Source organism: Larus michahellis, chromosome 1, assembly GCF_964199755.1.
Source record: "Larus michahellis chromosome 1, bLarMic1.1, whole genome shotgun sequence".
Taxonomy (NCBI): domain Eukaryota; kingdom Metazoa; phylum Chordata; class Aves; order Charadriiformes; family Laridae; genus Larus; species Larus michahellis.
In genome coordinates this window covers 132488549-132501770 of record NC_133896.1, presented here as the reverse complement: position 1 = coordinate 132501770, position 13222 = coordinate 132488549, and the positions used below count along the sequence as shown (strand labels likewise).

Sequence of the window (13222 nt, the reverse complement as noted above, 5' to 3'; positions counted from 1 at the left end):
TGAGAAGCTCTTTTACCTGTAGACCACAAAAAATCACCCTTTAACATTTTTTTGACTTCTCCAGCCCTCAGGCCCACAACCACAGGTTATTGGACCCACCTGCTGCAGGTGGCATGGCTCATGTTAAAAGGCACAAAGGTGAGAGGAGGTGCCTCTTGAGATTTGCATTAGTGAGATAAGACATAGAATCATAGAATCATTTAGGTTGGAAAAGACCTTTAAGATCATGGAGTCCAACCATAAACCTAACACTGACAAGTCCACCACTAAACCATGTCCCTCAGCACCACATCTACATGGCTTTTAAATACCTTGAGGGATGGTGACTCAGCCACTTCCCTGGGCAGCTTGATAACCCTTTTGGTGAAGAACTTTTTCCTAATAACCAATCTAAACCTCCCCTGGCGCAATTTGAGGCCATTTCCTCTTGTCCTATCACATATTTTATAAGACTTGCTAAGAAATGGACACTCCACCCTTGAACTGCTGCTTTGGAAGAGCACATTCCAGTTCCTCATTCTTTGCCTCCTGAGGTAAATGAACTGAGCATTGCTCATAAAATTATAGAATGAACTTTCCCATGACCAGTGAAATTTGTTATAGAAAAGATAGTCCCTGAACTCAAGTCAACAAAAGCGTGGCAGAGCGACTCTCTAACAAATACAATATCCACACACCAGCCACTCTACATGCAGAAGGACACACCACATTCAGGGAAAAGAGCTTCTCACCTTTCTTCCACAACAGCCTCTTCTTCAACAAGCGATTGCGTATCAGATTTCTCTGGCAGGCTGGCTGTTTAAAGTTTACCCAATGAGGGCTTTTTGCATAGCCAAAAGATAGTGTGCAGGGTGTTTCTTTCAGATGTTTTCTGTATAACAGTACAAATCTCATCTTCAGATTTTATGGGACTAGCCTGGAGAAAAACTAATATTCCAAGCTAAAAATAACTTCTCAGAGTTAATCCATTTTGATGAAAAAAACCCTCCTTTATTTGCCAAAATATATAGCTCTGAACTGACTTTAAGGGAGCTGAAATGATCAGTGGTTAATTCTCTTATGCAATTCTTAAATCCTTCCTCTCCTGCCCAGCAAGCTGTCATGAGAAATATGCTTTGTTAGCTGGGATCACCTGTTTCACATACACTGTCTCAGGTGTCAAAATGATAAAAAGGAAAACCTTCTGCTGACGTGTATAAGGAAAACATAGCATTTCAGCCACAGAAGAGCTCTTTGTTTTATATCAGGCTTCTAATTATTACAAAATTTGAAAAAGGAAGAGCCAAAAAGAAAATAAGAATCAGTCCTTCCAAGAGAAGGTACAGAAAAAAATCCCTTTATTTGGATATTGTGTCCTCTGGGAACTTAAGGAATAGTTGAATCTCTACAAAAAAAAGGGGGGGTTTTTTTAGTCTCAGAAGATGGTAATGAGGTGACCCTCTGCATTCCTTCCCGACCTAAAATAGTCCATGAAAATGAATGGCGTTAAACTCTTAGAAAACCACTTACTACTTAATGCTATTTGATTTATATCATGGTATTATTTTAATATAGTATCTGGAAATATTGTATTATTATACAAAACATTATATATGTTTGTATTACATATATATAAGAAGATATTTACTAAATCATATATATTGTATGCATATGTAATAATTATAATTATTTAGTGTTAATACTATTTATTTTCAAAGTTCACATCATGCTTTAAAATGTTGTTGTGAATTAATTAGGACTGTACTTCCCTATATTTCAAATGCCTCTGAGATTTCTAATACTCTCTGTCCTCTTTCGTTTTAGCAGGCTCACATGCTCCACCATTAATCATCCGAGCACTTTGTACAAAATGCACCATGGAAGTAGGTTTTTGTTTACTCACTGTTTATCTTGTTTACAAAAGTACAGCAAAGATAGTATGCAAACATACCCAGAAGAAATGTATTTTGATGTTAAAATTTTAATCTAGTTACTTTCTTAAGTAAGCAGTGACAAAGCAAAGCAAACAAACACAGAGACACACACACGAACATCAGGCACATTTTAGGGCACCCACAGGAGGTACGCGTGTCTCCTTTCCTTCTTAAATTCACTGCAAAAACATCCTTTGACTGCAGGGGGAGCAAGAATTTTCCCAAAGTATTTTTGAAACATTCGGTTGTGGTGCGCTCACTGTGGAGTGTCTTGGTCACTAGGCAGATAAATATTTCTACATAAAATAGAAAGAATAAACTACATCTATAGCATAGGAAATCAAACTGAGCAGTGTGTTGCCTCAGGCTGACTCCCTGTCCCAAACAATGTGGTAGAAATGAATGTATAAAAGAGGCTAAAGTTAGCAATTAAATTTCTTTGTATTATTATACCAAAAATATAATCTCGTGCAGAACAAACAGTAAGCTATGAATTTGTTGTAGAATAATAGGAACCTTATAATGTCATTAGAAAGGTAATTTTTCTACTTCTGCAATAAGTAGATGAATCTTACCACTGCTACAGATGTTCATCATCTGAACTTCTACCCTTATGACTTTATCTATGCCCCTATTATCTCTTGTCCTAATAGCCTCGCTAAAGAGTATATACAGACAGATCTCTCTTTCGTAGTCATTAGACTGTTATTAAATTGCATAGAAGAATCAATTCAGCTTCTAGAAGTTAATGTACTCACAGGGATGACTCACCAACAAGGCAGCTTGAGCAGTTTCCACACTAGCTCTCAACTCTGCCCCTAAGGAGCTTCTGCTCCTGCAGAAGAGTGCTGTGCCAGAGAGAACCAAATGCCTGTGAGTAAGCTGTTCTGATAATGGACCAAGAGCATTACTGGAATTAGACAGAAGTTAATAACAAGTAGCTGCAATATGAATATATAAGTACATTCTGTTAACGAACCACTTCTGGGTAAACTGAAATGTCAAAGACCCTGGAATATGAGGGAATAACATGACTGCAGTGTGCTGCACTTATCAGGAACTTACCCCTGGAAACGTGAGCAGGAAATTATGCTTTGAGGTATATTAAAGAAAAACAGGAACCTGCTATTGGAAAACCATTCAGCCAGTGTATAAGATTCACATAATTTGACCGTGTACAGAAGTGCATAATAACCTATTGCAATAGCCATAACTGATAGTATAAGTGGAGCCATCTTTATGTTTCACATATAAGCCTGTAACAAACACCTCCTCTTGCACACGTGTCTGTGCTTCAGAATCCAGTATGCAAATCTGACCACTCTGGTTGCCTGCAACGCTACGTACGCAAGTGTTACCTTATGGTCACCCCAAGGAAACACACCACTTACGTTGCCTCTGGTCTCGCATCCTGCCCTTCAGGCTTGGTTGTAATCCAGCTGGCTCTGACAGAAGCAGGCATTAACACTAGCATTGCCCTAGGTTGCCCGGTCTGTGGCAGGCTGGTTCCTGTGCTGGGTCAGGACTGTGTGATGACCAGGTCATCCTCGCCTTCCAGGAGAGGAGCAAGAGTAGTTGAACCAGTCACTGTTTCAGACAAGCGATTTTCTTTTTGTGTGTCGTGCCTCACCAGGGCACAGTAGAGGGGGAGGACGACCTCCCTCGACCTGATGGCCACGCTCTTTTTAATGCATCCCAGGAGACCGTTGGCCTTCTTGGCCACATTGCTGGCTCATGGTCAACCTTGTTGTCCACCAGAACTTCCAGGTCCCTCTCTGCAGAGCTGCTTTCCAGTAGGTCAATCCCTAACCTGTACTGGAATTCTGTACCAGAATTGTTTACAGCTCCTGCCACACCAGCTAGTACTGCTGAAAGAAATATTTGAAAAACAGGTTATTAAGAAGAAAACCTTTTAGGTTTTCCACAGGACTCAGTCTCCAGGAGTCCTTTAGAATCACAATTGAAACTTTACATCTCTCAGTCCAGCCTTTTAGGAAAATACTGACACTGCACCCTTCATAAAGGAAAGGCTATGGGGCAGGGCTACTTCTGACATCCGGGCTAGGACTGGCTGGGGTTCTCCTCTTCCTAGAACCCAAACTCCATCAGAGCAGGGATGCTTCTCACACAAGATGTTCTGCCTCTTCTGTCCTGAGAGTGGTGCTGATCAGTCCTGGATTCTGCAAAGCTGTCTTTTTCTGCACTTCTAAACACTGCCTTTTTTTTTTTCATTAAAATGGCCCATTTATCCCCAGTATCAATCAGAAAGGATTTCTCACCCTACATACAGAACCCCTAAATTCACAACATAAATTCAGAGTATTTTTATAATCTCTTGTGGAAGGTATTTGCAAATGTTGTGGTACTGCTGGAGGAGTCAGCAACACTGAACAAGGTTTATAGGACAATATCCAACACCCCATCTCTCCAGAATGTCTTCACCTATAAATCAGGCTCCGCTGGATTCTTCTCACCTACCTGGTGATCTTCTGCAGAAGTAGTGGTCTTTGCTGGGACTACAGAATTTCTGTGTAAACACCCACCCTCTTCTTTCCTTTAGGGAAATAGCTGGAAAACTCAAGAATACATAACAAGATTAGAGCCCTAAAAACAGGGGAAGTTTTAATCTGGCAGCAACTCTTAGAGTCTGGGTTATCCAATTACCATCTCAAGCTTTGGTCTTAGGTCTTCATTTCTTTATTTTGAACCATCTGTGTAGGTTATGTATCTGTTTAACTATTAATCTAGTAGCAATTTCTACCCATTCCTCAGCTGTTAAAAACTGATGCAAAAGTTAAAAACTGAAGCAAAGGCATGTCCCATGCTCCTTTTCTGGCAAGAAATTTGTTGACACTGTGAAATCTGAGGTTGGGATTTGCATTACTTGTCCTTGATGAGCTGGCTATGGAAGTCACCGTCACAGTTATCAGCAGTTCCACTTGCACTGTAGGTGACATTTAGGTACTTACAGAAGATCATTCTAACAAGCCTGTTTTTCTGATGGGTTGTTCTTTCACACACATATCATCCTTGTGCGTAAGAATGTAGCCAAATTTATTATCAGATTAGCTGAAATTGTATGCTTTCCTAGTTCTCCAGTCTCTAAAATGGAAGAATCACTGTACTCCTTAGATGCCCACGGGGCTCTGCCTTTTTGTATTTCAAAACTTTCAGATGCTCTCTGATATCATTCACCCCTATTGCTAACACCCAGCCCCACAGAGGTATCTTTGAAAATGTTGAAATTTGGGTATTTAGGGCAAAAGTGACATCAGTGAATGGCTGTCTTAGAACAATCTTGGGACTGTCTCCATCTTCAAAATCTATAGGATGGCCCCCTATAGCTTCTTTATTAAACTACTATAGACTATGAAGCACTACACAACTGCTAAAGCATTTGGAAATGGTGCAGGTAGTGGCAGCAGTCCTGAGGTCATTGTTAGCTTGAAGCATTTCTGTTGTTTCAGATTCTGCTTGGAGATGTGTCACATGGAAACTGGCATGGAGTACTTCCGAAGGAAAGAAAAGAGTTTGCTTAGCCGCGGCTTAAATTTCTTGAGAACTGTAATCCACTAGTACACTAGCTTCATGCTCTCCTCTGTCTCTGTTTCATATTCCCACTTGTCTCTGTTTAGATTACAAACGGAGAGGAACTGAAAGCATGTCTACCTACAGGCTTGCCATGGAGTCAAAGGGAGTACAGCTGGAGCATGGCTACAGGTACTCGGTACTGAGTGCTTTTTGCACTTGCCCTCAAAAAAAGTCACAGAACCACAAAATCGTGCCTGCTGGAAGGAACCTCCGGAGGTCAACTGGTCCTATCTCCTGTTCAAAGCAGGCCCAGTTAGAGAGGTTGGTCAGGCCTTGCCCAGTTGCATTTTGAGTATCCTGAAGAATGGAGATTGAACAGCCTCTCTGGGCATCTGCTCCAGTGTTTGACAACTCTGACTGGGGGGAGGGGGAAGTTTAAAAAAAAAAAGTGCTTGTTTCTAGCCATTCCTTACATCTAAACAGAATTACACATGTTCCTACTGGTGTCTCTTCCCTCCTGCCCTGTCACCATGCACTTCCAAGAAGAGACTGGATCCATCTCCTCTGTATCCTCCCACTAGGTAGCTATAGGCAGCAGTAAGATGTCCCCTACGCCTTCTCTTCTTATGGCTGACCAAACAAGGCTCTCTCAGACACTCTTTGTACATTATCTACCAGTCCCCAAGAACTCCAGCTGCTGGTAACTAAGACAATTTTGCCTTAGGATATAACCAGAGCATAAAGGATCTCCAGAAGACCTCTGTATAGCTGAGCTCTCCCATCAGTTTCATGAGATACACTAGTTTTGTGACGTAAAATTGAAAACAGTAATGTATTAAAGTTATTCTCAAAACCAGACAGTATAGTTCAGTCTTCATGACAATAGTGTAGCCGTTAATATCTCCAGAATTTCCCAACAGATAGCTAACATTTGATTTGACGATATGGAGGTTGAAGGTCCGTGAGCAGCTGAGGCAATCTAAGAGGTTGCAGTTGCTGAATATTTCATGCTGTCCCAAGTCTCCTCCACATCATCTCCTACTTATTCTTAACCTTTCCCATGCTCCTAGCTGTGGAAAGCTCTGCTTTTGCACCAGCTCTGGCACTCATTACAGCAAGTGAGTCAATTCAGCTTCTTGGCAGAAAACAATCTGCTTTTATTTTGTCTGGGTATGTTTTCTGCCATATTAATGAGCTCAGACAACTCAAGAAAGGATCCAACAAAAACCAGACCCGTTGCACAATAAGCAGAAACTGTGCACAGCCAGGATCAGGATGGCAGGGGTAAAAAGATCATCTTTTAGGACCTGTGTGCAGCTAGCTCCGTTCACCCTACGGAATCCTGCCTCTGCTGGTGATTATTAGATTATTCAGTCCTGTTCTCTTTGAGGTCAGCAGGAATGCAGTTACTGGTTCCCAAGAAACGCAGTGGATCAGGAATGCAGCGCCTTTGGACCTGATGGAAAGCTCTCCTTTTACTCTGCTCTGCTGAGGACTTGCTACGTGATGACTGCCCAGTAATTTAGCTGCTCTGAGCCTTTCTCCAAGCGTTACACTTCTGCAAGAGGTTTTGTGGAGATAATACATCAAAAGCTTTTGAAGATCATAGACAAAGAAATGTTCAGATCCTGGGGCCATTTAATTACCTAGAGTAAATGACTAGACCACTACATAATAATCAGTACTAAATTCTCAATGCCTCTTCTGCGGATGTTGCACAGCAATTCAGCATACAATAACCAAACTGAAACAGAAAACATAAAGCACGGGATATATTGTCTTCAGTACACTAAATATGTATTTCCCTTGATATAGTTAAATATATTTCTAATTACTAATTTCTAATAATTAACATATATTTGATGGTATGTTTTAATAAACACTATTTTTCTGTACTCTCTGTGAACATATGGCACCTCTCTCTTGACACTTTATTTTTTTCTGCTTTGCTTTAGTTCTTCTGCATGATGTAAGAGCTCAGGTTAGTGCAGGATTAACAGAATTTGTTTAAATCCAGTGTGGTGTCAGTCTCAGGGTTCTCATATGATTCCACTGCTGCTTCTCGGTTTTAATATGTTCACCACATATGGAATCCAGAGCCTGGAGTGTGTATCACTAAATTTTCAATCCTGAGCTAGGATTTAGCAGCAAAAGGGTCAAGTAACATTATTTAGAGCAATTCACCTTTCTTCTAGTCCTACTATCATACATAGAAATTTCACTTTAATCTTATTTTTTGAAACATCCAGTGCAAAAAAAAAAAAGATACATGTGAAAATATGGCCTGTATGAGCAGCAGTTGCCTTGCCTCTGCTAACTTGAAAGTGAAAGTAGAGAACAGAACGACCCTGTGAGAATTGGTCCTATCATCTGTTTATAGAGCATGAACTAGATTAACTCATTTGATAAAAACAAGTGGGGGAAAAAAAAAAGCTAGCAAAATACAGCTGCTATGAAATCAGTAGAAAAGTAACTCATTTTTAATGCTTCCCTTCGATGTAGTGTACATTTTCCTTCAGGAGTAAATTTTACAGTAAGTTGTCATATTTTTATATGGAAGCTAGAAGAACAAGTGTCTGAGTTAAGGATTTTGAAGCACGGAGTATCTACTATGCGACTAATGAATATTTATATTTCTCTGAATTACTCATTTTAATTCCCAAGAATCCTTACTTTTATCTATATAAAATTCTTGGGATTTTTTTCTGATTTTCCCATTCTGATTTGAATAATACTATGCCTGTAAATACTTATTGGCTTAATAACTGCTTTTCAAAGTACTCAGTATTAGTTGTCTTTAAAATGTGAATTTATTTCGTCAAAGTTTTATTTTTGTCCACCAGAAAGGCAGTAACTGCAACGATGATTGCTCAGGGTTGAGTGTGCACAGTGTGAGAGTGATTCTAAATATAAAATGTCATTCAGGGAAAACTATTGTCTAATACCAGGTCAGAAGTAAAACACATCCTGCGAGACACTCATTGCATCACCACAGCCATGGCTTCACAATAAAACTGTTCTTGCCAAATGGTGACAGAGTACTACATGTGGACACCTTCCAAAATAAACTGAGGAGACAGAACGTAGAATTCTTCATTCTAATGGCCTTCCTCTGGATCTATGAAAAGGTTCCCTGCATGCGGCGGCTGCGGGCGATCTATATAAATGTAAGGGCACTGGCAGCCAAGGTCATGATCTGTTTGTGTTTGTTCTCTGAGCCAGTGAGAGAGACTGAATTTATCCACGGGTGAAGGCATATACACTTTCACACATATCACTCATCTTCCCAGTAGGCAAAAGGGTGTGACAGTGTGACTCGTTATCCTGGAACACTGTACACTTTATACCTACACCTGTTCCAGGCTAGTTTAAAATATTTGCCTTCAGCTCTTCCTGGGGGAACACCAAGATCGGACCTCAGTAAGGATTCAACTGCCAAGCCCTCTCCGCCACTAAGAGGGGACCTCTGGCATCCACTCATTCATTCACATTGTATCACATGCTTGGAGTGGCCTGACACAGTCACATTTTGTCCTTAACTTGAGGTCAGTGAAAAAGAATCAGCCAGAAAGAGCAGAATGTAATTACCAACATCCTTCCAGTCTGCTGAAATGGAAAAAAAAAAAAAAAAAAACCAAACACAAAACCAAAAGCAAACAACCTAAACCAAAAGGAAAATGGGTTTAATGGGTTTATTTGCTATTGAAAATAGTTCTTTAGGATCCAAATTATTTTGTCTCTGAAAAATATATGGTAAGTATTTATGTGCTTAATGAATGTGTTTCAAATGTGTTCACTACCTTAAAATACCCAAAAAAAGCCAGTGGGGCTATATTCAGACGTGGCAAAAAGTTGCATTCAAGTTCAGTCTGCAGAACAAGAGGCCAAAAAGCCGCATGTGGAACAGCAGCACCATTTGCAGGAACCCGCATTACACAGACAGTTGAAAACAAGCACCATCTTCATAAATGTAGTATTTTGGGGAACGAAATTCAACTCTGTTGTAATTAAGTTCTCCAAAATCAATGGGAGCCCCCGTTATTTTTGCCAGGCTCGAGATGGTTACAGTAAGTATATCTAACTTTCAAAATCTCTCCCTCCGTCATGAATAACATATACAAGGCTCCCAACTAGCACCTGCTAGATATGAGCTTGATTTTTTTTTCCCATTTTATATGTTCTTCAGTTGGGGAACAGAATAACTAACAACTTAAGCTGCATTGTGTAGACTTGCCTCAGCAAGATCTCAGTGAGAAGCAGAAGAAATTAGTCCACAGAGATATCCATGCTCCTTCCTTTAAAGGAAGCTAATTCCAAGCTAATTCCTTTAAAACTGTCTTGGCAGAGTATGGCCTCACACCATTTTACCATAAAGGTACGGCCACAGCTCCACCCTTCCTTCCCCTACAGGCAGCTTCCTTGGGACAGTGCCCAGTATCTGTACTAATAACTTTGCAAATAGTAATGCTCATGTATTGTACAATAAATATCACAGGGAAAAACATAATGTTCTCTTCGAATACTGAAGAGAAATGTAAAAGAAGGGAGAGTAGACTGTTGAATAAGCTATTCTCCCTGGCTCCGTATTTTCTAGTTTTGGACAAAAATCTTCCCACTTCTGTTTGTCTTGTTTGTGTGTCTGTTGCAGGTTAAAGAAATGGCATAGGTTATCGTTGCCACTCCTCCCATTCCCGGTTTATGCAAATACACAGGCACTGCTAAAGAGCACACAAGAAAATGGTAGATCTGCACCTCCTAGAAAATTTCTGTAACTCAGTGATCTTTATAAATTTTACATAGGTGCAGTAGTATTTAATGTTTTGTATAAATATCAGCCATGATATTGCTTCCTCCCTTTTCGGATCCTGAGAGACCCCAACCTCTGCTGAAAATAGTCATGTCTTATCTTGAGTTAAAATATGTTCAGAATACCATATGGCAGTTTTTAAAAGAAACAAAAGAAATAACACAAACCCCACACTTTTCCTAGCAATTATACTAATGAATTCAGACTTAACTAAGATCCCATGAGATTAACTCCTTGAATCTACACGGAGATGCTGTAGTCTTGCATAAGCTTTTCAAGTCAACTGCGGTTGTTGCCCGTGCTGCCTGCAACATACACCGTGACAAATGGACGAAGTAGCGGGGGAGGTCTCTTGCAAAGCCAGGAGGGATCGTTATGACCTTTTAGTATGACCTGCTGTGGATCCTTCCCTATGGGTTGCAACACGTCCCCGAGCAAATTGATCCCTGAACTACAGCTTAAGCTCTAAGAAAAAATACCAGTCGGTCACAAAATTTTAGAATAGCAGAGAATCCTTCTCGATATTTGGTAAGTGGTTGCAGTGTTTCATTACCCTCACTCTTGAAAATATGAATCTTAGTATTAATTTGCCTCATTTCAGATTTTGTAATTATGGGCCACAACTACATTCCTTGCTATTTCTTACACACTAGCAGATAGGGCTGTCCGCATCCCAAGCAAGGCTCCTAGATGCCATCTGAAGTACTAACAAACAAAAAAAGTGTATGTCAGAAGCACTGGGTAAGATGTCACACAAAACATTACCAAGCGGCAGCAATCAGATTTTGCTTATCAGGCAGCAATGCTGACAAAACGCCATGAGTCTGGACAACCACCACTAACGGGGAGTTACAACAAAGACAAATCTATTTACTGGCATCTGTGAGGGCCAACTTACTGGCAATGTGTATCACTAGGTAACTTCTCATGTGCTTTAGTCAGCATTATTAGCTTTTGCAATTCTACCACGGGTCTTGCAACACGAGCAGTTTTTCTTGAAGCACTAGTTACCAACACATAGTAAGGAAGAAGGATGAAGATCCCATTTTTTAAAGTTAATGAATATTTTTGCTTGATGTAGGGTAAAGCTTTGAAAGACGAAACAAGCCCCCTTGGGGTTGCTAACGTTTTCCAGCCATGGTTGTGGTGACTCAGTTTTGAACGCCTCCTCGGCAATATGCGTCCTGGACAGAAAATTTCCATCGGAGATCCCGGAATGCCACCTCCCGAGCGCCTATCCCACTTCAGAGCAGCAGCACCGGGGAAAACCGGCCGCTCTCCCCAACTACAAGCGAAACAGGTTTCGCCGCGGGTTAACAACGCCGCCGCAGGACAGGCACGACCCCGGGACCTCGTTCAGCAGGTGACCCCGGGACCTCGTTCAGCAGGTGACCCCGGGCGCCTCGCACAGCCGTCGCCAGCCGACATGGGACCCCCCTAGGGGAACACCTCAGCTTTCCCGCGCCTCTCCTCAGCCCAACGGCTGCCCCTCCCTCACGCCAACGGCTGCCGGGCGAATTCACGTGACCCCCCTCCCCGCCTCTGGCCCACTTCCTGCCGCTGCCCGGCCCCGCCCCCCGCCCCTCCGCCCCCGCCGCGCCCCGGGCGCTGATTGGCTGCCGGCTGACAATACGGGCGGCAGCGCCCCCCGCCCCGCCCCGCCTTCCCCCGCCCCCCTGGCTTCACCCGGCAGCCACGCGCCGCCGGCCGCGAGCTGCCTGCGGAGTGCCGGGGCAGCCGTTACCCGCTGGCTGAGGCGTCGCTGAGGGGAGCCGGCGGGTGGCGGAGCGGGGCTCATGGCCGCGTCGGACCGCATGGTGCTGGGGCCGCTGGTGGGCGCCATCGATCAGGGCACCAGCTCCACTCGCTTCCTGGTGAGAGCATCGTGGGGGGCTTGGGGCGGCCCCGGGCGCTGAGGCGTGCGGGGGGCAGGCGGTGGCCCCGCGGCCTGAGGGAGCCGCTGCTTCGGCGCCTTCCTTCTCCCGCATCCTCGCGGGGGTGCCTCCGGCTTCCGCTGTGCCCTTGGGGAAGGGCAGGGGGAGCGGGCCGTGCTGCCGCTGTCCCGACTCACGTCTCCTGCCCGGGGCCGGCATCTCTCTGCCCGCCGGCGGTCCGGGGCTGCCGCGCTGCAAGGAGAAGCGGGCGGCAGGGGAACGCGGGTGTGGCGGAGCGACGGTGTCCCCGGCGGTGTCACCCGGGGATCAGACCGCCGTCGCGTTCCCGCCGCGCTGTGAGGCGAGCAGGGCTGCCCGTCTCGCGGAGAACAGGGGGGAGTGAGCCGGGCCGCGGTGCTAACAGTGCCCGCCCGGCTCCAGAGCAAGCCCGAGGCCAGCGTTTCTGGCTGCTTCTTGTGGGGCTGCAAAATCCTGCTGCTTCGAGTTGGTTGTGCTTTACATCTGTCAGGTATCTCGCCCTGAATGAAGTCAAGTGTACACGGTGCTCAGGCACTGGAGAAATAGATCCGTGCGAGTTCAGTGACTGCAACTAACTGCTGTTCAAACTGCTTGTTCAATGACTGCTGTGTTCCCCTCTAAAACATACTCGGGCCTGTTGGAGTGACTGCTGCAGTCTCAGAGGCTACAACCCTAGTGTCAGTGCATCCCATGCACTGTAGTTATTGAGGTGACTGAACTTGTACACCTTATGAAAGATAGGCCTGTTTAAACACTGGAGGAAGATAGTTTGTTTAAGGTTGGGATGATTAATATATTAATCATTCATATAAATATATATATGCCCTTTAGTTTAAAGATCTAGTTATTTTCATATTATGCAATAGAGAGTAACTGATGTTGTTACTATATATGAAATTTACTATATAAACTTCCTGCATGCAACTCTTTACAAATGTCATGTTGCCTAGTCAGTAAGTCACGGTAATTTGACTTAGATCCCGGTGATAATTGGCACCACAGAAGTGGCTCTATATCTATCTATAGAGATAGATAATGGCTAGATACAAAATGTTGTC

At 43.3% G+C, this 13222-nt stretch overlaps 1 protein-coding gene across 13 annotated transcripts in view; it reads left to right on the top strand.

The window, feature by feature from the left end:
* Positions 1-11929: 11929 nt before the first annotated feature.
* The window catches only part of GK (glycerol kinase), a 37415-nt gene continuing 36122 nt past the window's right edge, over positions 11930-13222 (top strand). For 6 of the 13 annotated variants that reach the window (XR_012589528.1, XR_012589527.1, XR_012589519.1 and 3 more), the window contains exon 1: positions 11930-12125. Coding sequence is in view for 6 of the 13 variants with exons in the window: in XM_074604305.1 (XP_074460406.1) it covers positions 12048-12125 (78 nt within the window). In the remaining 7 variants the exon portion in view is untranslated. The remainder of the gene's footprint in view (positions 12126-13222) is intronic. The other 7 variants (XR_012589537.1, XR_012589523.1, XR_012589522.1 and 4 more) reach the window with 2 other exon arrangements.